Here is a 27813-nt window from a genome sequence, read left to right as displayed (position 1 = left end):
TAGGCATTGATGTCTGAAGGGGATAGGATATAACAGCTCTGAAGAATTATTATACTACCTGAGAAGCTGAAACCAGAGAAAAAAAGATGGTAGGCAAGATATAGAATTCAGTTTCCAGGCATTTTAATATTAGGTGGCAAACTAGGGACTATTGGACCAGCACTATCAAATAAGGATATAATGTGAGCTAATGTGCAATTTAAAATTTTCTTTAATGAGAGCCACATTCTAAAGAGGGGAAAACAAATGAAATTTTGTATTTACCTAATAATATATGCTAAGTATCATTTTGCCATGTGATCAACGTAAAAATCAGTGACAGGATGGTCTGCATCATTTTTTCTGCACTGTCTTCAAAATTCGGTATGTATTTTACACACTCAGCACATCCCAATTCAGAATAACCGCAATTGCAAATGGTCCATAGCCACATATGGCTAGTGGCTACCACACTGGACTGCAGTGCAGTTCTGAACCAAACATATCTCGCTTTTGGATTTTTTTAAGCGTCAGCTGGCAAACAGAGGCATTATATAGGGAGTGCTCTAGTACAGTAAACCTTAGGGCAAGTCGGTAAGCATGGACTTTTCCACTCCAGTAAGCACTGGGACTTTCTGACTTCTTTCTTGAGTTTGGGGTTGAACTTCTTAGTACACTTCTCAGTATGCAGCAGAAATAAACAGTGCTGCAGCATACTCTTGAACCACAGGAAAGCGCTGTGGACCGTTCCCCCAGAGAAAAGCACTTACCTCCAGTTATTTAAAAAATTGTTTATTCCTTGCATGGATTATTACATTTATTTAAGTCACCCCAATAAGGATGTCGGATATATCGTTTGCAAAAGTTGGTATGTATCTCGAAGTTTCTACCAACTTTTTTTTCTTTTAAGTTGCTTTCCCCCCGGGGCATGGTGTAGATACTTAATAAGGCCTAGCGCAAAGAATTCCAGGGTTGGTTTCCCGACCTCGCCAATTTTGCGGGGCGGAAGGCGCGGGTTCCCAGCTCTTGCCCACAGGCCCTGGCAGCCTCACAGCTTAGGGCAGATGGAGTTTCCGGCCTCGCTCAGTGGTCACCGGGTCATCCGCCTGCGCTCCTTTCTGCCTGAGGTCTGGGCCCCGGGGAAGAGCGCGCCGGTGGTGCAAGCATCCGGAGGGCAGTTCCGCGGTGGGTCCACACCCTCCTCGCGCGCCGCTCCCTGCGAGTCAGGCCGGGTGCCGTGTGGCCCAGCTGGCCGCCGCAGCTCTGATGTTGGGCCCTCCCCCGGGGTGATTTCAGCGCTGAAGGTGGAAATACGGAAGTTTCCAGCCGCGACTGACAGATGAGGCTCGCGTCCAGAGCGGCATGCGCTGCAGCGGCTCTGCGGAGTGCGGGGGCCCGGCTGTGCGCATCCTGCGACCCTAAAGGCCTACGAGCCGCCGGCGCGCCATGGCCACGCTGCCGAGCGCAGAGCGCCGTGCCTTCGCGCTCAAGATCAACAGGTGAGACGCGCCCCGCAGCGGACTCGCTGCCGCACAGCCGCGGGCGATGGAGCGTAGCGTCCCGGCTGCTCCGAGGTGTGGGGGTGGGGTTGAGGACGACGCCCTCAGGGTCCCTGGGAGTCAGCCGGCGGCGCCCCCGAGACACGGTGGGGCCCGGAGCCCCCAGGCGGCTGTAGTGGGGCCACTGAGCGCAGTGGCCCGAAAGCTGAGCTCAGTCCTGCTGGTAGCCCTCAGTCTCCAGCGTCTCTACCCGGAGCCACCTCCCCAACCCCGCCTCGCCCGCGCCGCCTCGGGGTTGACAGGTGGCCGGGCCGGGTAGTGCGAAGGGCGCGGGGTTAGCAGTGCAGGGCCCGCCGCCGAGTTTCTTGTAAACTGCTCCTCCTTTTGAGGCTGCCCTGAGAAGGGGCGAGAGAAGTGAGTAAAATGAGGCGAGTTTTGCTCAGGCAGCTGCTTCAAGACTTGGGTTATTCTGAGGAGGGCTCTTTCCCCTCTCTTTTTATTTTTCCAGAAAAGAAGTTTGGCTCCTACCGACATCGCTATTTTTATTCTCTGGTCCAAAGGAGCCATGAAGTGGAAAAAGTGATTTTTAAAAAATTCTCCATTTAAATAAACAAGAAAGGAATGGCCTGTGGCTGACATTTTTACATTTCTAGCGCTCCAGTAAAGAAGGACATAGATCTAACCCACCATCCAATTCATAATAAAAATTGCACAAACTAAATGTAAGCATATTTACTGCTCAAAGTTCTCACCAGAGGTGCTTTAACTGCAGTTTTTTTTTTTTTCCCTCCACTGAAATTTGCTGACAAGTGTTTGAAGACATTTTTGTCATGCCCTGAGAAATCTAGACTGTCTGGTTAAAAGATAATATGAAATTCATCCCGAAGGGTCAACTTATTATTTTACGGCCCTCACGGGGCTAGGATTAGTTAGTCTTTGAGCCGAGCCTGTGAAAGGCTGGTTCCACAGTCCATTTTTGTGCTGCTAGACTTTGAAGAGGTTTGAACGACCAGGAATTGGAAGCCCAGAAAAATAAGGTGGTAAGGACTTGCGGAGGGCATGTTGAGCTTTATTAGGCATTTTATTTCCACCTGTTGTGTAGCTGTGAGCAAACCATTTCTTTTACCTTACTATTTCTTCATCTTTAAGGTAGTTAATTAGTATTGTGTACTGTGTATTAATGTTGTATTAAAGGTAGTCAAAGGTCACAAAGTATATTTCCTTGTGGCCAGTTTTTCTCCATTAGGTTTCATGCCTGTTGCCACTCAGGAGGGGCAATTCGTTTAGGGGCTGAGGGGGATCAAACTGAAGTTCCTGATGGATGTACCACTTGCTATAGCTGCTGCTGTTCTGTCTCTGTGAATTTTAGGTCAGGTGGTGTAACTCTGACAGAAAGATTTCTGTCGGACGGGTGCAGTTAATCTAAGGAGAACTGTAGGACCGGTGCTAATCACTACAAAGGATAGTGAAGTGGCTCAGTCGTGTCCGACTCTTTGTAACCCCATGGACTGTAGCCTACCAGGCTTCTCCGTCCATGGGATTTTCCAGGCAAGACTACTGGAGTGGGTTGCCATTTCCTTCTCCAGGGGATCTTCTCGACCCAGGGATCGAACCCAAGTCTCCCGCATTGTAGGCAGACGGTTTACCGTCTGAGCACAGGCAGTCTCTAAAGCAGCCGAGGGGTTGGTGTAGTCTGAGGGTTAAGAGTAAAGGCCCTGGGTGGAATCAGATCTGCTTGCTGATTGGCTCTGTTTCAGACTGGACATGCTATTAATATTTAACGCCTCTACACTTTGAGTTAGTGTCTGTGGAATGGGGACACTCCTAGTACCTACCTTGTGTGACTGTTGAGAGGATTAAGTGAAATAATATATACAAAGTGCTTGTAGTGCCTGGCTCAGAATCAATGTTAAATAAATGTTTGCTATCCTCATCCACATTACTATCAGTTTTATCATTGTCATCATCATCTCCGTTGCCACTATCTTTAAGATCTTAAAAAGTTAGGAAGGAAAGCTGAAGCTGGAGAACTTCCTGTGCAGAGATTCCTTTGGGCTAGGTGTGATGATGCCAGTGGCAGGTTGGAGTTGCCTTGGGGTGGATGTTCTCTCTCAAATGGCTCCCATCTCTGTGCTGAGAATGCCAGACACGCCTTGTGAAACAGAATGTGTGATGGATCTGAGCAAGAAGAGCCCCGCTTAAGTTAAATAAAATATCAAAGGCTCCCTAATACTCAGGCAAGAATAAGGATTGGATATTCCTGTTTGGGGGGGGGGTTCAGTTTTCCCTTTGGAAGCATTTTGTATATTGGGTAAAGAGTTATGCTAAGGAGCTTGGCAGAAATTAATGTTCAATGCAGTGGATTAATACAGACATATGTAGTATTATTAACATAGTATTAAAATGTACCACTTTTTGTTCATTTACTATGTCCCATACACTGTGTTATGTGCTTAACAGATTGTATCATTTTATATTATATATTATATTATATCATTATTATATCATTAGATTCTTACAAAAACCCTATGAGACTCACCTGAAGTCTCCTATAAAATAGGCAGATGAAGCTTGGAGATGTAGTTGCACAAGGCCATATAATTTGTTCAAGGCCATGCAGACAGCAGAGGCAGAGCTAAAGTGCTCTAAAGTATTCTTAACTGGTCATGTGCCATTTTGAAATTCTTAAGAATTTCCTTTAAAAGCAAACAAGGAATTGATTTTTAAAAACACATCAATTCAGTAGCAGCATTGCAAATTGTTCTAATCAGTGTTTAATATGTAAATAAACCAACAATGTGATGTTCTGCAATTTTGAAGTTGAAAAAGAAAATATTTTCTCTTGCATGCCTATGTACTATTTTTTAAAATAAATCAACTTATAAAAGTAAGGCAGTGTTGAAATATGGCCATTAGTACATTCAGCATGGGTTCATATTTTTTCATCTCTCTACCCCGAATGATACAAACTGCCATTAAAAAATGTTTGTGGGGGTAAAATCAATGTGTTTCCTATCAAGGAAATATCCAAATCTGATATATTAAAATTTTTACTTGTAAAGAGCTTGTTCTGCCCACACCAGCCTCAAAAAAGAGTGAGCACACTACCTCACAGTAGGAAAGGAATGATCCCCACTGTTCCCAAATTCTGTAATTTCCTGCAAGCAGCATTGTTCAGTCTAGGGACAGGGCCAAAGCAAAGGAGAAACCTGGGAATGTCCGCTAGTGCCTGTTCCTCTGTGATTGCCCTGGCTATTTCATATTTTTTTTTCAAAATTAATTAATTAATATTTATTTTTGGCTGTGCTGGGTCTTCGTTGCTGCACAGACTTTTCTCTAGTTGTGGCAGCGAGCGGGGGCTACTCCTCAGCTGTGGTGCTCCGGCTTCTCATTGTGATGGCTTCTTTTGTTGTATTGGAGAACGGGGCTCCAGAGCACCTTGGCTTCAATAGCTGGGGCACGTAGGCTCAGTAGTTGTGGCTCTCAGGCTCTAGACCATGGGCTCAATAATTGTGGTGCATGGGCTTAATTGCTCCATGGCATATGGAATCTTCCTGGAACAGGGGTCGAACTCCTGTCTCCTGTATTGGCAGGAGGATTCTTTACCACTGAGCCACCAGGGAAGCCTGCTCTCATATTCTTATGAAGCCTAAATTTCCATGTGTTAGAAATCATCATAGGCCATTTTGTGTTTCCTTTTGAGCACCAAGTATAATTGTATGATGTGGTTGTGTGACTTAGAACAGTCGAACATTTCTCTAGAACCCACAGTTTAGGGAGATCCAAGAGAAAAGATCCACCACTGAATTTTTCTGAGCTTAGATTCAGTTTCTTATAAGTGTTAGATGTTTGCGTTCATTTCAGTTTAATTGTCACTGACTTCCTGTGCACAAAGGAAAGACTAGATCTGAATTAGGCAATTCATAATAATGTTTGCATTGGGGATTTCAGGCACTTCTGCATTCAGTGTCGTGATACAGTCCTTGTATGAGTGCCAAGTCTCACCAACTACCCTTTTTTTCTTAGTAGCATTTAGGGCTTTTATGTATTATAAAAATTATTATTACTCTTCTGAAAATTCATTAAACAAAATCTTAGATTCTTTCAAACACAGAATGGATACAGAACTAGATCAAATATTAAAGTAAAGGACCTTGGGTAAAGAGAAAAGAAGTGCAGAATGCAGAAAAAACATTAATGATCCTTTGGACATTCAGTTGAAAGGATAAATAATAATGGCTTATGCTTATATAATGGTTACTGTATGGCAGTCTCTACATGTCATAACTTATTCACCCCTGTGAGGTAAGAACAATTACTGTCTCCATTTTAGAAATGGAGAAACTGAGTACAAAGGAGTAATGAAAACCGTTTAAAGTCACACACAGCTAAGGGCAGAGCTAGGAGACAGATGCAGGCAGCTTTGCTGCAGAATCCTCTCCCTTTACCCCATCTACCATGCTGTCATCTCAATTTTATTTTAAATTTTAAAGTAATTTAAAATTTTAAAATTTTATTATTTTAAAGTAATATTTATTGACTACTTTCTATGTGCCTATTATCATCTGGACTTTGTATAACTTTATTTCATCATTATAGAAAAGGAGCAAAATGTGATGTATGATAAGAATCATTAGAGAGTGATTTTATGGAAGATAAAACCAAGCATCCAAAAAGACATATTGCTTTCAGGAACAATCCTAATAAAAGATAATTCTAACAATCCTAAAACAAAAAGATACAAATGAAACAGACCCACAGACATGGAAAACAAATTTATGGTTATCAAAAGGGAAAGGGAGGAGGGCTAAATTAGGAGGTTGGGATTAACACATACACACTATTATATATAAAATAGATAACCAACAAGGATCTACCATATAGCGCAAGGAACTATACTCAATATTTTGTAATAACCTACAATGGAAAAGAATCTGGAAAAGAATATATATATATGTATATATACATAACTGAATCACTGTGCTATACACCTGAAACTAATATGATATTGTAAATCAACTATACTTACGTGAAAAAAGAACAATTTCAATAACTTTTGGCATAAAGACCAGAACAGGAAGAAGATATTGCATTGTTCCTGAGAAGTGTTTGCTGATTTTGTCCGTAAAAATGATGCAAGCATTAAAATACATGTATTCAAATGTCTAAATGCATGTTTGCAATGGAATAGTGCTATTCTTTTACTAGAGATGGCATATAGCACGGTGTGGTTGCTTTCAGGAATTACTGCATTTGTCTGATGTGTTCTAGACCAAAGACCATGAGAAGAGGCTTCAGGCAATTACACTTAGAATTTTGGTCTTTCACATTCAGAATCACTGTTTGTTTTTTTTTTTTTTTCCAGATTCTTGGAAAAGCCCCACATGAACTTTAGGAATCTAGTACAATTGAAAGAACCTTCTGCCAGGGTGAACTTTTCAATTAGAGTTTTTTGAGCTCTGACAATTCACATGTATGTATAGAGCCAATGATTACTTTAGCATAGAAAAGAAAATATAATTACATCATGTGGTTACCTAGGAAGAGAGGGAGAGCTCAGGGAACCAGGTCTCCCATTTCTGCTTTCCACACAGAGCTAGTGATGGAGTGAGATAATGTTAAAAACACCTCAACCTTCCCTCCTCCTAACAGGCAGGGATGTAACAATACCCAGAGTTCTTGCTGGAGAATGCTAAGATAAAAGAGTGCTTAATTCTTTTCAGTGGTGTACACCAGGTGCTTATTGCTGTTGTGGTCAATAATAAGTGGCTAAAGCAACAGGAATGTGCTATCCCTGTTTCCACAAATGTTCAGTCTGATTTGTTACCAGTCAGTAGATACAAAGGTTCTCTGCTGCTGCTAAGTCACTTCAGTTGTGTCCGACTCTGTGCGACCCCATAAATGGCAGCCCACCAGGCTCCCCCATCCCTGGGATTCTCCAGGCAAGAATACTGGAGTGGGTTGCCATTTCCTTCTCCAATGCATGAAAGTGAAAAGTGAAAGGGAAGTCACTCAGTCGTGTCCAACTCTTCGCGACCCCATGGACTGCAGCCTACCAGGCTCCTCTATCCATGGGATTTTCCAGGCAAGAGTACTGAAGTGGGGTGCCATCGCCTTCTCCAACAAAGGTTCTCTAGGCTCCAGGAAAATACAAGAGTTTATACACTGTGGTTATGCGTAGTTCCTGTGCTTCTAGAGTTTGCACTATAGTAGTACACTTTGCTGTTTGGGGTACATAGAATAAAAACAGAATAATATCTCTGAAAATATATAGGAAGACATCTGTATGCAGGGTTCAGTGAAATCAAATAAATTGGTAAAGTTGGCCTAGGGTATAAGATCATTATATCGTGTCCCACTGTGTTCAGATCAAAGGCAGGATTAGAAAATCAGAAATGGCAATGGTAGAACCAGTGTTTTATCTTTGTTCTGTTCTTTCATCTGTGTTCATCATTAAAAGTAAGAAAGTACAACAAGCAAAAATTTGTTTTAGTTACAGCTGTTAATATTTGGATGTGTCAATGCATCTTTCCATTTTTACAAAAATAAGATCATACTGCACATCCTGTTTTATGCTGTATTTTTAAATTTAAATATGAGCGACTCTTCATCCATGTAGGGCTACATTATAGTTTACATAGGCTGTGTAAAATTGTGTTGATTAGTATGCAGTGATTTATTGAATTAATTCTCTATGATTGGGTTTTAAGATGCTTTCCAAGTTTTTACAATAATGTACGTAGCTTGATGAATAGCTTTATGCATACATCTTTATGTGTTAGTGCAAGTACTTCCTTCACATTTCTAGAAGTGAGATTCCTTGCTCAAAGGAAAGAAATGTTTTTCAGACGTTTGATACACATGACTGAGTTGTTTCCCAGTTCAGTAATACCTCTTTACATTCCTGCCACTGGCCCTACAAGCTCTCATTTCCTCACATTCACACCCCTGCCTGGTTTTATCATTCCTTTAAATCTTTATTAGAAATCTTGACCCTTTCTCCTTAATATGTCTTACCTTTTCCTGTTCAGTTTCTCTCCCAGATCCCTGTATGACCTCTGAAGTCATTCTTTAGGGATTAAAATAGTTGTGCATTTCTCCTTTTTCCTTTGCCTTATGTATAACTATTGACGGTTTTAATCTCTGTCTTTCTCGCTTTCTGTGAGAGATTCTTTTTGTACAGAGAATAGGTGGATTAATTGTAAAGGTAGAGTGTTCTAGCAACTTAGTTCTTCTTGCTTCTTTTTGAGACTCTAGTTGGCCACACTTTCATTTACTTTTACTTTTCTTAACGATCTAATTCCATTTACCCATCCTTTACATAAACTAGCGATTTTAAAGGAAGTAACAAATAGAAAATCAAGGTCTGTGTTCCTCACAAATATATTGGAGTGGGTAGACTTTCCCTTCTCCAGGGGATCTTCCCAACCCAGGGATGGAACCTAGGTCTCCTGCATTGCAGGCAGATTCTTTACCAGCTGAGCCACAAGGGAAGCCCCTGACATAGCTCACTGGATGTGTTTTCCCTTGGATCACAGTATAGAGACAGGGACTTCTTTCATGCTTTGGGAGTTTCCTCTTCCTCTAGGATTGGATTTGGGGCTTACAACATGTTAGTATCACTCTGCTCAGAAACTTCAGAAGGCTTCAGGAGTTCTCCTATCATTCTCATTATACAACTGATAATTTTAACTGTTCTTCCCTGTGAGAAGCCAAATGTTAAAATAGCAGAAGATTAGGCTAAAGAGGAACTAGATTGAGAAATGCAGAACTGTAAATAATCACCCCCTTCTTCTTCCTCCTATCTCTTGACTTTCTGATGCACAATAAGTTAGTAGGCTTGTAAATCCTAGGTTGGTTAGTTTGATCGTTCATTCTTTCATTCATTTACTCACTCCAGCTATTGAGGGTCACTATGTTCCAAGTGCTGTGCTGGGCCTTGGTAATACAGAGCCAAGCAAGTCATGATATTGCTGGCAAAGAACAAAACAGTAACTCACAATATGGATCAGAAAAAGATGGAGCTGTCCTTTGCCTCCTAACCCTTCATCTGGGTGTTGTGCCTTCAAAGTGGGCCTCTTTAGGGATGTGCCATTTATTCTAACGATACTAGCATTCTCCAAAACATTTTGAAAATCCTTTTAGGATTCTGCTCAGAGAATGGAGTATATTTATTTTAAAAAATAAACTCGGTTGTATAAAATCTTTTCCCTTTGACAGGGAATCTATTTTTTTCTTGTTTAAAATGTTTCAAAAATAAAGACTATATAGGTGATAATATAGCAAGTACCTAAGGGCCCACTGACCAGATTTAACACACGTTAACATTTGGTTCTTTTTGTTTTAGATATTTTTAAATGAAAAACTAGAACATTACAGATAAATTTGAAGTCCTCCGGTATTGTGTTCTCCAGTTCTGTTCTCCCTTCTCCTTCAGAGGCCAGGATTATCTCCAGGTTGTACGCTTAGTGTATATGTGTGTGTGTGTTTGTTTGTACATAACAATAAATAATATATTATGTAGTTTCTGGAATAAGCCACAATCATTAGCATTTAAGCAAGTCTGTTAAATTAAGTAATATTCGATTGAGTTAAATGGAGCCGTGTTTTTAGATTACTTTCAAATGGCTCTGAAAGCTATTGCAAGGAGGACTTTCAAAAGTGATTACAGGAAACAGCTCTATCTGAATAAATCACATGGCACTTCTTGTGTAAATTTATAAAGAACAATAGTTATTTAGATGTATACACTCTGGTAATGTTTTTCAATCACCCCTTACATTACAGTCACATTACTCATTTCCTGCAGTGACCAGGAAATTTTTCAAAAACCTTTTTTTCTCCATCAGATGAATGTACCTATGATTTGCATTTGACCTCAAATAAGCAATGAAGTTGATAACATATTTATTTTTAATTACATGGTTTTAAAAGCACAGAATAAAGAAATCTTCTCATTGCCTGGACAGTTGATTAGGGAAGGTAGCAAGAGGGTATGATATTTCCTCAAAAATCTTTATGGGGCTACTTGTGAGTGAAAGTTGCTCAGTCATCTCTGACGGTTTGCGACCCATGGACTATACATACAGTCCATGGAATTTTCCAGGCCAGAATACTAGAGTGGGTAGCCTTTCCCTTCCCAAGGCCCCAGTTGGGCCTTGGTAGAACAGAATGGTTGGGCTGGATTCTCCCATTTGATCAGGGAGATGTAGTTCCTCTATTGTCTCATACTTCAACTTAGACAAACTGAGAAGAATGTCCTTGGAGTAGAAAGGCTTTTCTCCAAGTCTCTCCTTTGCCTTGTGGTTTCACAGGGGCAACTCTCAGGACGGAGCAGACACCTTCTTGGATGGAACTGTTTGTGTTCTCTACAGTCAGTTCTGTGCTGTGTACTCTGAACACTCAGGAGAAGTTGGAGTCTCACCAAGAAGTTACCACCCTGAGGCCCTGGTTGTTAGGGAGGCAAATTAGAGTTGCCCACGGAGAAGGCAGGGGCACCCCACTCCAGTACTCTTGCCTGGCAAATCCCATGTACAGAGGAGCCTGGTAGGCTGCAGTCCATGGGGTCGCGAAGAGTCGGATTCGACTGAGTGACTTCACTTTTACTTTTCACTTTCTTGCATTGGAGAAGGAAATGGCAACCCACTCCAGTGTTCTTGCCTGGAGAATCCCAGGGATGGGGGAGCCTGGTGGGCTGCCATCTATGGGGTCGCACAGAGTCAGACACAACTGAAGTGACTTAGCAGCAAGGAGTGCTACGGAGAAGGCAATGGCACCCCACTCCAGTACTCTTGCCTGGAAAATCCCATGGACGGAGGAGCCTGGTAGGCTGCAGTCCATGGGGTCGCTGAGGGTCAGACACGACTGAGTGACTTCACTTTCACTTTTCACTTTCATACATTGGAGAGGGAAATGGCAACCCACTCCAGTATTCTTGCCTGGAGAATCCCAGGGACAGAGGAGCCCACTGGGCTGCCCTCTATGGAGTCGCACAGAGCTGGACACGACTGAAGCGACTTAGCAGCAGCAGAAGGAGGAGTGCTAGTCCTCATGCAGTAATTTACACCAGAATGACCATCCTCTTTCCCTTAGGCTAGGAGAACAGCCTCGGGTTCAAAGTCCACTAAAAATGCACTTTATCCTGCTACATAACATATATGTTGCTTCAAGGCAATGCTGGCCATCTGTTCTCTTCCTGTTGACCTTCTATCTGGTTTGCTTTACCTACTGGTGTTTCACTCTTTGATACCTGTTCTCATAGCATCCCTTTAGAAGCGATCTTCAACTTGCCTGTTTTTTTAAATTAATTTTTACTGGAGTATAGTTGATTTACAATGTTAGTTTCTGCTGTACAGCAAAAGAATCAGTTATACACATACATATATCCACTCTTTTTTAGATTCTTTTCCCATATAAGCCATTACAGAGTATTTAGTAGAGCTCCCTGTGTTATACAGTCAGTTATTATTAGTATTTTATATATAGTAGTATTTATGACTCCAGTTTGCTCGTTGTATCTTGTTGTGTACCCAATAATTTCATTCGGCTCACATGAATTTTTTGATTGACCATGACTTACTCTAGGCATTATGAGAGACAAATCCCCTCAAACCCCCGACCCAACAAGTTTTTGCCTTCAGAATTCAGCTGGAATGAGCCAATTAACATAAGTGAAAACTGGAGATGGAGCTTAATTGTGTGGCCTGGTAAGGGTTAAGGGCAGGAATGGAATGTTGACATAACTCAGAAGGGAAGGAAGGAAGGTGTAGCAGTCCTTGAGGGTTAGGAGGTAAGGCTTCAGCCAGGCCCTGAAGGACAGGGTGAGGATTGACAGCTGAAACTGGTAGAGTGGGAAGAAGGGGTAAGAGGGGCTCCATGAGAGGGAAAGGGAGGCAGCCACAGTCATTCTGATGGGAGGGGATGTCTGGGATTAGGTTGGGGCAATGAGCATGGAAAGAAAGGGGTCTGTGTCTACAGATACTTCAAGGGCGATCAGCTGGACTTGAGAAACAACTAAATATTCATTCGCTCATTTCGTGAATATTGACTGTAGTTGACACTATGTCTGGCTGGTGTGTGTTTTAAGAGGTGAGGATAGAGCAGTGAATAAGCTGACAAGGTTCTTGTCTGAAAGAAGTCATTTTATAATGGGAAGATAATAAACAAATAAACCAGGAAATAACAGATAAAACAGGTGCTATGAAGAGAATGTAAAAGGGCCATGTCAGGTGTATGGGTACCTTAGAATGGTCAAGGAAGGCATACCTGAGGAGATGACCTACAGGCCTGGATCAGGCAGGGGAGTTAGCAAATGCCACACCCAGGGCAAAAGTAGGGCTGATGTGTTGGGAGAAAAGACAGCCAGTGTGTACGGATAGACTGAGCGGCAGGTGGGGGCAGAGGGGAGAGTGGGAGAAATGAAGAGAAAAGGAGGCAGAAACAACATCGTAAGAAGCCCTTAGGAGCCAAGCAAGATGTTTAAATGTTATTCCAAGTGCGATGGGAAGGTTTTGGGAACACAGGCACATTGTGATTGACCTCTGTGTTTAGAAGGTCAGTTTGGCTCCCTTAGAGAAGTGGAGAGCAGAAGCAAGGTGAGCAGGTAGGAGGTAGCACAGGGCCCAGGGGAAAGGGGATGGTGGCAGGACTGGGGAGCTGAGAAGAGAGAGGGAGAGAAGCCGAAAGCTCTGCGATGTATTTCGGAGATTGAGTTGATGTATTGGATGTGGCGTGGAGGACAGTGAGAGGAAAAAATGAATATTGATGGATATTGATGCTTTTAACAGATAAAAAGACTGGATGAGGAACAAGCTTTCAGGCTGAATCATGAGTTTAGTTGGGGACGTACCAAGTCTAAGATTCATATTACAAATTCAACTGAAATTACCTACTAGGTAGTTTTATTCAGGAATCTGAGGTTCAGGGAAAAGGTCAAAGCTGATATTTAAATTTGCAAGTCATTGCCCTGTAGATGCTATTTTAAAATAATCGGGGGTGGGGTGGGGTGAGGAAGAAGACATTAGAGTTATCTTGATGAATTTTTTAATAGCCACAAAGCTAAATGTGTAATGTGATATCATTTTTATGGCAAAATGTGTATATCTCCCTACAGAGATTAAATAGATTGATATATGTGATAGGGATATGAACAGGACATGTGCCAACTTGTGATAAGTGTTGAATACCTGGGTGTTAGGATTATTAATGATTTTTGTTTCCTTGTATGTGACATGTGTATTTGTATTTTATATATACATGTAAAATTTACAAATATATTTTATTTATATATGTGTATTTTACAAGTTTTCTTCAAAGAGTGTTTTTGTAATTGGGAAAGGTAAATTTTATAAAAGAGATAACAACACCAAGATTTATATTCTAGGAAAATTGGATACAGATGATGCCAATGAGAAATTATGAAAATTAGAAATTTCAGTTAGTGTTAGGATGACTCTGTACTTCTCTTGTAGAGTTTTTGTTTAACAGGCTATAGTAGATTTCACATTTCTATGTATTTGCTCTGTCTCCCTGCCAGAGGATTTTCCTTTTTACCTTACAGAATTTGATGTGGTCACTTTGCGGTGAGCTTTCAGAGCTGGCCAGCCCTTTGTTATAGCATCTCTTCCTATTCTGTACAACCAGCATTGTTCTAGACAAAGGCTCATCTGTCAGGTTGTGTCCTGGTAGGTATGTGTGTGCTCAGTCATGGCCAACTTTTTGCCACTCCAGGGACTATATCCCTCCAGGCTCCTCTGTCCATGCAATATTCTAGGCCAGAATACTGGAGTGGGTTGCCATTTCCTACTCCGGGGGATCTTCTTGACCCAGAGCTTGAACCCACGTCTCTTGAGTCTCCTTCATTGGCAGGCGGATTCTTTACCATGTCCTGGAGTAGAAACAGAGCAGAGCTACAGTGGCTCTCTGAAAGTCCTTGTTTTTATAAGCCACTAAGGTATTTGGATTATTTGTTATCACAGCAAAACCAAATCTACCCTAACTAATACAGATGAGCATAACATATAGAAAATGTCTAACGAGTGGCTTGAGATTAAAGCTTAAGGCTTGAATGATAGGTCAGGATGGAAACTATTACGTAGAAAGTCATCAGTGAGGTGAGGATGAGAATGGAGAACAGACACATTTGCTAAGTAGGAAAGTAGAGTGGGAAGAGGAAAGAAATGGGCCTCGGGAATCACTGAAAGTTTGTGTAAGAGAAGAGCTGCACAGAGAGGAGGAAGCATTTGGCCAAGATGTGGCAGTCTGGGTTGGTATTAGAAAAGGGAGCTAATGAGGCAGTTAAACAGGTCAGATGCCAAATTAGGAGGACAAAGAAAGCCATCGAATTTGCCATGACGATGGTCACTGTGAACCTCTGAGACAGCAGTTTTAGTGTAGTTGTGGGGAAGGAAGTCAGACTTCACAGGTTAGGGAGGGAGTCAATGCAGAGGAAATGGAGGAAGCTGGCGGAGACCACTCCTTCCAAAAGTTTGGATCAGGCAGGGGAGAAGTGGAGCAGCGGTAACAGAGGCTCTAGCGTGGCTTTGACTTTTACAGAAATATTGTGCACAGTGCTAACAGAGAACTCTTGGATCTTAGAGGGAAAGCACATGTTTTTCCACCCCATAAAATAAGTTTTACATGTGGATAAAGATACTCACCCAGTACTGTCTAATATATCATAAACTTTGCTTGACACTAACAGCAATTAAAATAGTCTACTTAGATACTTTCTTCCTGAGAACTTTGTAAACTTGTTGTCATTGATATATATTATCTTTAAGAACATGTTAATCCTTTCTATTTTATTTTCTTTATATTTATCTTCATGTGTCTGAAGTACAAAAAAATTGTAGAATAGAGTACCAATATTAGTTACATTTTGCTGTTTAACAAACCATGTGTTGTGGGTTGAATTGTGTCCCCACAAAAGATTCCTAAGTCTTGGTGTCCATGAACATCATCTTATTTTGGAAATAAAGTTACTGTAGATATAATCAAGTTAAGATGAGGTCACAGTGGATTAGGGTAAACCCTAAATCCAATCACTGGTGTCCTTATGGGAAGAGACACGGAGCCACAGGGATACAGGGAGAGGAGGCCATGTGAAGACAGGAAGAGATTGGAGTTACGCCACCATAAGCCAAGGAACACCATGGTCTGCCAGCAACCACCAGAGGCTACAAGAGCCAAGGAAGAATTCTTCCCTTGAGCCTTCAGAGGGAGCAGGTCCCGCTCACACATTGATTTTGGACCTCTGGCCCCCAGAGCAGTGTGAGAATAAATTTCTGTTGTTTTAGGCCACCAGGCTTAAGACAATTTGTTAATGGCTGCCCTAGGAAACTAATAGAGTACCCCAAAGTTAAGTCACTTAAAACAACAGCAGTTTAGTATTTCTCATGATGCTATGGGTTTGCCATTTGGGTTGGGCTCGGTGGGGCGGTTTTGTTGGTCCTGCTGTGCTCATTCATGTGGCTGCAATTCCCTGATGGCAGGACTGAAGCTGGAGCGTCTAAAATGGCCTTACTCACAAGTCCAGAGCCTTGCGGGGCGGCGGTGCTGGCTGTCCCTCTGTATGTGGTCTCTTTTCCTTCAGCAGTCTGCTGCATATTCCTTACATAGTGAAGGGAACATTCTCAGAGGATGAAGGTGGAAGCTGCAAGATTCCTTGAAGCTTATTCTAGCGTTCATACAACAACACTTAGACACCACATTCCTTGGTCAAAGCAAGTTAGAAGGCAGCCCACCTTCAAGGAACAGGGAAACAGACTCAGTCTCTTGATGGGGGGAGCTGCAAAATATTTTTCCACTTTAATCTATTACAATACCCAACAAAGAAGGTGATCATATCCCATTTCAAACCTCACATATTTAAGCTAAAGGTCTTGTCATTCTCCGTTCAGATCATGATACCCATTTCACTGGCAGAGAAGCTGAGAAAAGATTAAACTGACTCCTTCAGAGTTAACAGTGAGTCATGCTTTGTGAGAGACTTTTTTGGCCCATGGAAGACAGCTGTATGTCTGGAAGAAGTAACCACAGCCTTGCCTGGAGGCAGGTGAATGGACTTAATAATTTCTTCGGTTTCTCTTAAATCCCTTAATTACACTGATGGAGCCCAGATTGCAGAGCTCTATGGTCCAGAGATGAAGCAGCAGTTTGAGGATATCAGGGAAAGAAGGTGCTTGAAAATTGCTCTGTGGCATTCAAAGGAATAGGATTTGAGGCTAAATTAAATGATGAGGAAAATGGCCAATGAGCTCTTTATCCAAAGAGATACCAAACAGGCTTAGAAATTCAGTGGTTGCTCTGGTCCTGTGTAAGTTCTGGGTTGGAAAGAATTAAAGTGAGTAGAAGAAAAGGATGGAGCAGAGAGGCAGAGACATCAACCTGTCAGGTATGTGCCATGGCCTGTTTTAGGAGGTTCGCTCTTGTATAAGTTAGGATTGCTTTTTAGCTGCTACAACAAATAGACAACCCACTAAACAGTGGCTTAAATAAATTAGGGGTTTATTTATTTTTGTTGAATAAGGAGAATTCCAGTGGTTGGCAGTCTAGGCTTGGTGTGATAGCCCAAGATACCATTGGAGACCCAGATTCCTTGTGTTTTTTTTGTCCCATCATCCTTACTGTGTGACTCTCATTCTCATGGCCAGAATATGGCTCTTGAAACTGTTCCACATTGAAAGAATATTGAAGACAGGAAGTGGGGAAAGGCCAATGAGGCATATCAGATAACTGTTCTTTTTTCAGAAACTCACACAATGACATTTACTATATACCTCCTTGATCATATCTGTGTTACTTCTACTTACAAGTGAGTTTGGCAAATGTAAGTTTTTATCAGTCCAGCACATTACCACCTCCAACAAAACTAGGCTTGAGTTAGAAGGAAGGGGATAATGTCTATTGATGGGCGACTTAATGGTCTCTGCCATTGCTCCCAGAAATTGCTGTGGGTACATATGAGTGACAGAATTTCCATTATGGCAACATGCAGCCTCCACCCCTTGAACCTCCAGCAGGTTCAAGCTCCTCTAATTCCCTGACGTAATGAGGAGGGATATCCAGGCTTATAGGTCTAGTATTAAATTGGCTGTTCTAACAAGTAATCCCAAGATCTCAGTGGATTAACCCAGCAGAATCTTAATTCATACTCATGTCATCGTCTGATGCAGGTCAGGAGGCTCTCCTCCAAGCAGTGACTCAGGGACCCAGGCTGCTTCCACCTTACGGCTCTGCCATCTTGGGACTTTTAGATTTTTCTGGTATCATCAGCTGTTGACCAGGAAGAAGAAAGAGTGAAAGACTGTGCCTCCAGTTCTTTAATACCTCAACTCCATAGTACTTCCTCTTACATCCCATTGATGAGGACTACTTACAAGTCCACTGACGTGCAGAAAGGACTGAGGAATATAGTTCTTGTCTGGCAGCCACTTAACAGCAACAGATCATCACTGTGAAAGGGGACATGTTCTTTGGGGGTCAGTTAGACGTCTCTGCCACAGGGTCCCAGTCACAAAGGAGGAGCCGTTACCAAAATGTCAAGAAGCATGTCTAGGCTTGTTTGCTGTGTGCACTGTGCAGTTGGTGGATAGATAAGAGCCCTGTGGTCACAGTCACAGCATGGATGTGGAAGTTCTAAGGGAAGCAAACTCCAAAAGCATATGCTGAAACACCTGAAATTCCAGAAGGCAATAGGAATGCAGGGTACAATTATCCTGTGAGGCAGGTAGGTGAAAGTTAAACTACAAAATTAAAATCTAATTGCAGTCAAGGCCACCAGAAACGTCATGTGCAACTGAACACTTTGAAAACTCTGAAGGCTGACAGGAGCCAAGTTGCTCAGCCTGTCGTTGTTTTTTCCTTTTCTGAGAACAATCAGCTCTAAAACATTTTAGGAAAAACCACAAGATGAAGATATTTTTTAAAGCTTTTGAGTGACATGGTTAGAATGAATATTTCATTTGAGAGGAAACAAGATGTTTCGGATGTTAGAGAAAGAGGCATTATAAAACACTGCACTCCTACTGAGGAGTAATGATACCATAGTCCACCCTACCCTCTGTGACAGAACTTTGATGAGAAACTGAGTCACTTTACTTTTTGTGACTGCTTCCCTTTGAGTTGGTTGAGTTCTTTTGTTTATTTGCCTTTTAATGTTTTAGTAATCTGTGAAATCCGTCTTCCTTATTCATGCTAATAGTGTACTACTAATATTAACAACCCACAGGGCTTACACTGCAGAGAGAAAACAGGTTAAACCTTGAAGTAGGGATTTGAGGAGGCAAACAAGTCTGATTCCTATCCCAACTCTACCGATTCTCAGCAGGAGCATCTTCCAAAAGTTCGTTAACTTCCCTGAGTCTTAGTTTTCTCATTTGTAAGATATAAATATTAATAATAGCAATATCAATAGGGTCAAATGAAGTTATATCTCTAAAACTGCTCCATAAATTAAAGACCACTGAACACTTATTAATGAAATACCTATAAAATGGGAATAAGTGCCATGTTTCTGTAATTACTCAATGAAGTAACATATGTCACAGACCTGACACAGGGTCTCACACTTGGTCACATAGGGTCTTAAAAAAGAAAACTAAAAGCAAATATGGACAAGTAAAATACACTGGAAATGAGAGATGGAGAAATGTTAAAAACAGACACAACAATGTAAGGAAAGGTTTTAATCTCATTTGCAAAGCTAGTGCCCCTAAAGCATACATGCATATATATGTACTTTTTCCCAAAATAACTTTTATAGAAAATGTTGGCAGTTATGTAAGATTACAGAGGGAATTTGTTAGAGTAATTTAGGTAATGCATGTCATGTGATCACCAGGAATGTTTATATGTGAGATGGAAAAGAAAGTAAATGTTGAAAAAGTAGAACCATTCAGAAGAAATGATTCATCCTGAAAAACAGCAATTATACTTAGAGATTGGTAACCCATAAACATGTTTCCTATCCTTTTCTAAAATGAAATAGTCTTTTTATTACAAAAGCTATATATGTGAATTACAGAAAAAGCAGAAGTTCAGATAAGCAAAAAAATTATTTCCAGTTTTTTAACCTATAATCACTTTTAATAGCTTGATCTATATAGTTTGCATACATATACACATACATGCATATTTTCTATAAAATTAGAAGCATGCTTATATACTGCTTTTTATTTAAAACTATATCATAAGCAATTTTTCATATCACTGAATATTTTTATAGTACACTTCTGAATGAATGCATAACATGCCATTGTAAGGCTAGTTCATAATTTAACTAATTCTCTTTTTATCTATACTTATTTCCAGTTATTCACCACTAGAAATATCACTTCACTAAGTAAATTTATGCACTTAAATTTACTTACATTTTTAATGATCCCTTATGATAATTGCTAGAGATGGAATCCCAGACTCAAATATATTCATTGATATATATATAAAACTCCATATGGAAAGAGAGACACACACAGAGAAAAATACATAAATACTTCCTTTATACTGTTGTCCTTCTCGGAGGTTTTGTGTGATATCTGTCTTTAAAAAGAAATTTAAAAATATTTGAAAAAAATGGCATCCCTGAACTTTGCCTTAATTCTTGGGGAAGGTTATTGAAAGATGATTTGTTTTCAAATAAGTATAAACTGGTAAGGTCAATATTTTATAAATTACATAAAAATTAAAATTAACCTCAGAACTGAACTGAACTGAAACCATTATTATGGTTCAGTCAGTGAAACTAAAGGTAAATTTGATTTGGACAAATACTATTAATTCGTTAGGTTTCCTTGTGGCCTCAGTTTTTAAAAATAAATGCTTTTCTGGATAATCTTGGTCCTTTTAGAGGCTATCTTCATAAATTTACTAACATTTCCAGCTATAACCAGGAATCAATAAAGTATCCCTTTTAAGTCAGTGAAATGTGTATTTTATTGAAGAGTAAAAATTATACAGAAATGTAAGATCACCTAGAAAAACTATGAATTTGTTACATACAAATTATTTCTTATTGCCAGTTATGTATTATTTACATTTACCTGATATTTAATTTTCTATTATATCTCCTTCAGTTCAGTTCAGTTGCTCAGCTATGACCGACTCTTTGCGACCCCATGGACTGCAGCACGCCAGGCTTCACTGTCCATCACCAATTCCTGGAACTTACTCAAACTCATATCCATGGAGTCAGTTGAGGCCATCTAACCATCTCATCCTCTGTCATTCCCTTCTCCTCCTGCCCTCAATCTTTCCCAGCATGAGGGTCTTTTCTAGTGAGTCAGTTCTTTGCATCAGGTGGCCAAAGTATTGGACTTTCAGCTTCAGCACCAGTCCTTCCAATGATATTCAGGACTGATGTCCTTTAGGATGGACTGGTTGGATCTCCTTGCAGTCCAAGGGACTCTCAAGAGTCTTCTCCAATACCACAGTTCAAAAGCATCAATTTTTCTGCACTCAGCTTTCTTTATAGTCCAACTCTCACATCCATACATGACTACTGGAAAAACCATAGCTTTGACTAGACAGACCTTTGTCAGTAAAGTAGTGTCTCTGCTTTTTAATATGCTGTCTATGTTGGTCATAGATTTTCTTCCAGGGAGCAAGCGTCTTTTAATTTCATGGCTGCAGTCACCATCTGCAGTGATTTCGGAGCCCCCCAGATTAAGTCTGTCACTGTTTCCATTGTTTCCTCATCTATTTGCCATGAAGTGATGGGACCAGATGCCATGATCTTAGTTTTCTGAATTCTGAATGATGACTTTTAAGCCAACGTTAAGTTTTAAGTTTTTTAATTTTCTTCTTTCACTTTCATCAAGAGGCTCTTTAGTTCTTTCTGCCATAAGGGTGGTGTCATCTGCATATCTGAAGTTACTGATATTTTTCCTGGCAATCTTGATTCCAGCTTGTGCTTCATCCAGCCGGGCATTTCGCATGATGTACCCTGTATATAAATTAAACAAGGAGGGTGACAATATACAGCCTTGACATACTTCTTTCCCAATTTTGAACAAGTCTGTTGTTCCTTGTCCGGTTCTAACTGTTGCTTGTTGCCCTGCATACAGATTTCTCAGGAGGCAGGTAAGGTGGTCTGGTATTTCCATCTCTTTTAGAATTTTTCACAGTTTGTTGTGATCCACACAGTCAAAGGCTTTGGCATAGTCAATAAAGCAGAAATAGATGTTTTTCTGGAACTCTCTTGCTTTTTCAATGATCCAGCGAATGTTGGCAATTTGATCTCTGGTTCCTCTGCCTTTTCTAAATCCAGCTTGAACATCTGGAAGTTCATGGTTCATGTAGTCTTGAAGCCTGGCTTGGAGAATTTTGAGCATTACCTTGCTAGCGTGTGGGATGAGTGCAATTGTGCGGTAGTTTGAACATTCTTTGGCATTGTCCTTCTTTGGGATTGGAATGAAAACTGACCTTTTCTAGTCCTGTGGCCACTACTGAGTTTTCCAAATTTGCTGGCATATTGAGTGCAGTGCACTTTCATAGCATCATCTTTTAGAATTTGAAATAGCTCACCTGGAATTCCATCACCTCCACTAGCTTTTTTCATAGTGATGCTTCATAAAGCCCACTTCACATTCCAGTATGTCTGGCTCTGAGTGAGTGATCACACCACTGTGGTTATCTGGGTCATGAAGATCTTTTTTGTATAGTTTGTATAGAAGATCTTTTTTGTATATCTCCTTATTAATTCACAAATAACCAATTTATTCATTCATCTATCCATTCATGTGACAAATATTTTTTGAGCAGTTACTATGTGCCAGGCACATAGTGCATAGTATCCTGATGCAGAGAGTCAGCTCTTTGCATCAGGTGGCCAAAGTATTGGAGCTTCAGTTTCACCATCAGTCCTTCTAATGAATATTCAGGATTGATTTACTTTAGGATTGACTGGTTTGATCTCCTTGCAGTCCAAAGGACTCTCAAGAGTTTTCTCCAACACAGGTATTTGATAAATGTTCATTTCTCTTTCCTCTTCTCTTTTAGAAAAGGGAAAATGATTTGATATAAATAATTGAATTCTCTTTTGAGATTAGGAAATAAGTACATTATTTATTCCATATTAAAGGAAGGGGTAGGTACATTTTTAAAACATTGTTTTGTTTTCTGAGCAAACTTAAATAGCAATTGCTCCTCCTCCACAGAGGAGGATAGCCTTAGTCTTCATACCAAGTAGTCCTGGTAATTCAGGTTTTATTTTGCCAGAAGAGAGCTGTCTTGAGGGGCTGCACACTCCACTGGGGCTTAGAAAACGCATACATTTCATCTTTTTGGTTCTCAGTTTCTTCAAGACAGAGTTATGATAGATGATTTCTACAATCCCTTTCAGAGTTAACATCACTTTTAAAGTATTTATTTATTTGGCTGCTAAGGGTCTTAGTTTGGCACTTGGAATCTTTGATCTTCATTGGGGCATGCAGATTCTTTTAGTTACAGCATGTGGGATCCTTCAGCCTTGGCATGTGGGATCCAGCTCCCCAACGGGGGATTGAAGCCCAGCCCCCACACTGGGAGCACAGATTCCCAGCCACTGGACCACTAGTGAAGTCCTTGTTTTATTTTTTTTTAAATAAATGCTTACCATACTAAATCCACTCAAATGGATGAATGCCAGGTTCCAGAACAAATTTGAGACCCATACCTATAAAAAATGATAGCAACTAACTAACTATATATATATTTTTTGAAATTCTGTTTAACTGTGAAGAAGTGGACAGATCAACTGTATAATTTGTTTTCATTGCCAGAGGAAGACTGTCCATTGGAAACTGAGAAATCAGTGGTGTATTTCCTGTCACATCAGAAGGAAAGAAATAGACACAATATGATTAATGATCACTATTTAAAAAAATGAATTCTTGCATTTTTTGAATATTTTTTTACCATGTCCTTCACATGTGTTACTTGTATAATTCTCATAACAGCCTAAAAGGTTAAAGATGTTTTTATTATCTCTAGGATGTAGATTTGGAAATTGAGGCTGAGTGAGGTTATACAGTTTACCCAAGAATGTAAGTGGTAAGCTGTAGAAACGTAGGTCTAGCTGAAACCAAAACCACGTTCTTAACCACTTGCTGCTTGCTACTGCCAACTAACCAGCTTTCTCACTGAAATAAGTTTTCATCATGGCCTTGCCATGGAATATGTCACGATTGTTTTTTCCATATGCCGTAATATGTTTCATTTCACCTCGGACGGGTCAGAGGATTAACTTTCAAGAGAGATGGACTGTGTCCACTCTAAATAGAACTAGAGGTAGCCTTACAGCATCTGCAAATTCTGTGCTGGTGTCTCTTCATCACAGCTTGAATATGGTCTTATGAGTTTGTTTGTTTTTTTCTATCTTAGAGTAGTCCAAAACAACTTGATTTTTCTCTCAATTTAGCTGTGAACACAGATGCATTTTCAAACTAAAGGTTATTTATTTATTTATTTTCTGCCTCCTCCACATTATCAAAACTAGATACAATCCATTAAAAGTGGCTGCCCAGCCTCAAGGGCTTAACCAGCTCAGTGGCATAATGCATGATATTTGATTTTCAGGTGGAAGAGAGAATGTTTGGGATGCTGGGAGGTGTTGGGAGACCTCTCTCTGTTTTGGTGTGACATATAGAAAAGGATGGAGTTATTTCATTTATCTTGTTGCCCAAAACCAGATGACTCTGACAGCAAAAGTGTTTGCCATCCTACCCTCTAGAAAGGACCCCCTTTCTCTCCACAATTCTGTCATCCATCCTCAGAGATGATCTGTGGTACCTACTACTCCAGTCTTGGTCTTGAATATTAGCTTCCAAAGTTTTTTCATCACTATCCACAGAGAGAAATGCACGGTACATCACAGTCTCTCCTTTTCAGACACACAGAGCACTCTGTTCCTCTTTCCAGCATGTATCACCATTTGTAATCCTAAATTTGTGGGATTGCTTATTTCATGTCCCCTGCCTCCCCACCTGCCCCTCGTGGACTGGAGGCTTCAGGAGGGTAAGTTTTGCTAACTTTCCAGTGTTTAGAGCTTAGCATGCATGAGTGCATTCTAAGTCACTGTGTCCAACTCTTTGCAACCTTGTGGACTGTACCCTCCAGGCTCCTCTGTCCATGAGATTCTCTAGACAAGAATAATGGAGTGGGTTACCATTCCCTTCCCTAGGGGATCTTCCTGACCCAGGGATTGAACTTGCGTCTCTTGTGTCTCTTTCATCAGCAGGCAGGTTCTTTACCACTAGCACCACCTGGGAAACCCAGAGCTTAGCATAACACCTACCATATGTGGTGGCTCAGAACATCAAGAATCTGCCTTGCAGGAGACCTGAGTTCGATCCCTGGGTTGGGAAGATCCCCTGGAGAAGAAAATGGCAACCCACTCTAGTATTCTTGCCTGGAGAATTCCATGGACAGAGTAGTCTGGCAGCCTCCAGTCCATGGGGTCACAAAGGGTCAGATACGACCGAGTGACTAACACACACACACACACAATTCCAAATAGTAGATATTTAATAAATATTTATTAAAGAATTAATAAACTAATTTCTGTGGCCAGCCTTCCCTAGGTCTGCAACATTCCTTCATAGAATTCTACCACTCTTCTCAAGTCTAATGTTTGCTCCCAGCTGTGGAAGTTTGAAGCCCAAAATTATTGGCAGTGCTTCCCTACCATAGCCCCTGAAGACCCTACTGGTGTTTTCTTCCTGGTCCAGCTGTGGTTGGTCATGACATGTGGGCCAGTGAATTTGGAAGGTGACTGGCTACTGTCTCACGGAGTTCTTAGGGGCAGGTGCATCCCTCCCAGGGAGCTGATGGAAGGGCTCTCAGTGCAGGGTACAGACCTCTAGGAGTCATAGGACACCTGGGTTTTCTGACTGCTGGCCATTTGTTTTGCCTACATCAGGTTATCATTCGAGGTCACACACCTTCTGAGGCTGCTTTTCTGATTGCTGACTTCACGTCCTAGGCTGCTAAGGCCTCACCCAGCCTGACATGTACAGCATGGTAGGCCATCTTCAGTTAACAGCATGGGTTCTTTAGCCTTTCAGGATACTTGCTTTTTTTAAAATAGGCAGCTCTCAGAGTATTCATACTACACCTCTCCTGATGAAATCACTAGGCATCTTGAAAAACAGTGAAGAAGCTGAAGGGTTCTGTCCGTAGGACTCCAGTGAGGCTGACCTCTGTCCTACTCCCTACCGTAGGCTTGCTGCATTTGCTGTATTGCTGATGAAAGGAAGAAACTGATAAATTGAAATACCTGTGCAAAGTATCAGGCATTTCCCCAAATCTCTCTAACCCTGCACAATTCCAGATCATTGGCAGAGTAGAAATGCCATCCAACACATGTTGTATAGCACTAAGATATAGATGTTAAAACTGCAAATTCACTAGACCAAGTGATATAGGACTTTAAGGTGATCATTCAGATAATTTTGGCAAGCAAACAAAACAACTAAAAAGAACACACAAAAAATGTGATTTTTTTGTACCTGTTTTTTATATGACAGGGCAGGAGAGGCAGAGGAAATGGACTGTAGGAATACTTAAGGGATTATTTCTTATGGTGGAAGGAGGGGCAAATTTGAAAGCTTTACAATATGCCTATAAAATGATTCCACTTTTCTAAGTGGTCTTGCTGTCGAATCCAGAGATTGTGGGTATGTAATTCACAAGTAATTTATCAGTTTTTAAATAAGACCTTCAACAAGTCCAAGAAAGTTAGGTAAACTAGATGATGGTATCATAGGAAAAGTGAAATTTACCAGTACTTTTTCTCTTTGAGGTTTCAATTTAGAGTCTCCTAACTGGCATTGAAAATCACATATGAATATTGAATATTTAAAAGGTTTTATGTGACCTGAATATTTTCCCTTTGACAGTAAAAATATTTTATACTTACAGCCAAAATAGAGTATAATAGGGCATATGTTGTCATTCATACCTGATGTATGAAAGAAGTATATTTCCTTATTTAGCACATGATTAATTTGAATTTGCTGTTTACTTTTAATGTCTGTTTGTCAGCTGCAGAAATAGATTATGAATTGCTATTTTGTACCTTTTCAATGTTTCCACATTTTGAAAATTAATCAAATATGGCAAGTTACTGAACCTGTAGAATTTACACAAATTTTCTAATCTTTTCATCAAGAAGGGTATTTTTGACAGGAGATCTTTTTTGGTGTTTGTCATTTTAAAAATATTCCTACTAGTTTTATGGCAGAGAAATCTTTGTTTCAAAAGTGTGGCAGTCCCTGGGGGAAATAAATATTTCCAGCTTAAATTCTGTTGATAATATTGATGTTAATAAGTAAACTAAAGTATTTCTAATTCCATTCTGTTTCCTCCACATGAAGTATATTAAAAAGTTCTTTACTGATCCTCTATGAATTAAAAACAAAAAGGAAGAAAACAGAGTCAAACAAGCAATCTGTGCAGACTTTGTGTTGAGGTTCTTCAGGACCTTCGAGAAAAAGAACCTTGTTCCCTGGTGACTCTGGAGAAGGGAATGGCTGCCCACTCCAGTATTCTTGCCTGAAGAACTCCATGGACAGAGGAGCCTGGTGGGCTACTGTCCATGGGTTGCAGAGTCAGACATGACTGACCGACTAACACCAACACTTGACTTTGAAGTACTCTGGTGGGGTGGGGCCTTACTTGAGGTGACTTTTATTGGGGATGCCAACCCTGAGATGTGACCTGCTGCCACACTCCCTCTCCCCTCGGCCTTCTGTCTCTAGAGCCCCAGAAGGGAGCCCTCGGTTCTCCTGGCTGTCTTGTTTTTCCCTACACTCTTTTTTTTTTTTTTTTCTGCACTCTTTTTGACCTATGCCTTAGACAAAACACTAACATCATCCTTTCTATCATCTTGTGACCTGACTCATTACCAGATGTACTTGGTCAATATTACATTTCTTCCTTTCAAAGAAATACCACTTAATGTCAAGTGGCTCTTTTATTTTTTCTCTTTTCTCTGATTCAGTTACAGGGTCTGAGGAAAACTGAAACATAAGTGATGTTGATTTAGATTCTCCACCTTCCTATTCATCCCTCCTTGGCTCCACCCACTTCCAGCATGTTCTTGGATTGTGATCCAGACATAGCCTGCAAGGGCTCTGTCTTTGTGTACCTGCCTTTCTTCTAACTCAACCATCTTCAAAACCACCACTCAGCCAGCCCATTCTTCAACATGAATTGGTTCGCGGCTGGTGAGCATATAGTGGGTTATTGCTCATAGAATTAGTTGCATTTTCACTGAGATAAAGTTCTTACCAAATGCAGGGTCATGCTTGAGCCAAAGCAGAACTAACTCTGGAAAATGGGACTTTCCAGAAACATC

General features: G+C 40.7%; 1 protein-coding gene across 4 annotated transcripts in view; it reads left to right on the top strand.

Annotated features, from left to right (window-relative positions):
* The first annotated feature begins 765 nt into the window (after nucleotides 1-765).
* DOCK8 (dedicator of cytokinesis 8) overlaps nucleotides 766-27813 on the top strand; it is a 233481-nt gene continuing 206433 nt past the window's right edge. The window contains exon 1 of one of the 4 annotated variants that reach the window (XM_086415413.1): nucleotides 766-1478. In XM_086415413.1, the coding sequence (XP_086271539.1) occupies nucleotides 1426-1478 (53 nt within the window). In that variant the 5' untranslated portion in view covers nucleotides 766-1425. Of the gene's footprint in view, nucleotides 1479-2405; nucleotides 2519-27813 lie in introns of those variants that run through there. The other 3 variants (XM_086415417.1, XM_086415415.1, XM_086415416.1) reach the window with 3 other exon arrangements.

The sequence above is a fragment of the Bos grunniens genome, chromosome 8 (assembly GCF_055505025.1).
Source record: "Bos grunniens cultivar Pamir isolate PY7600 chromosome 8, Bosgru_T2T1.0, whole genome shotgun sequence".
Classification (NCBI taxonomy): domain Eukaryota; kingdom Metazoa; phylum Chordata; class Mammalia; order Artiodactyla; family Bovidae; genus Bos; species Bos grunniens.
The sequence above is the reverse complement of the archived record's forward strand: the minus strand, read 5'-3'. Positions and strand labels throughout refer to the sequence as shown.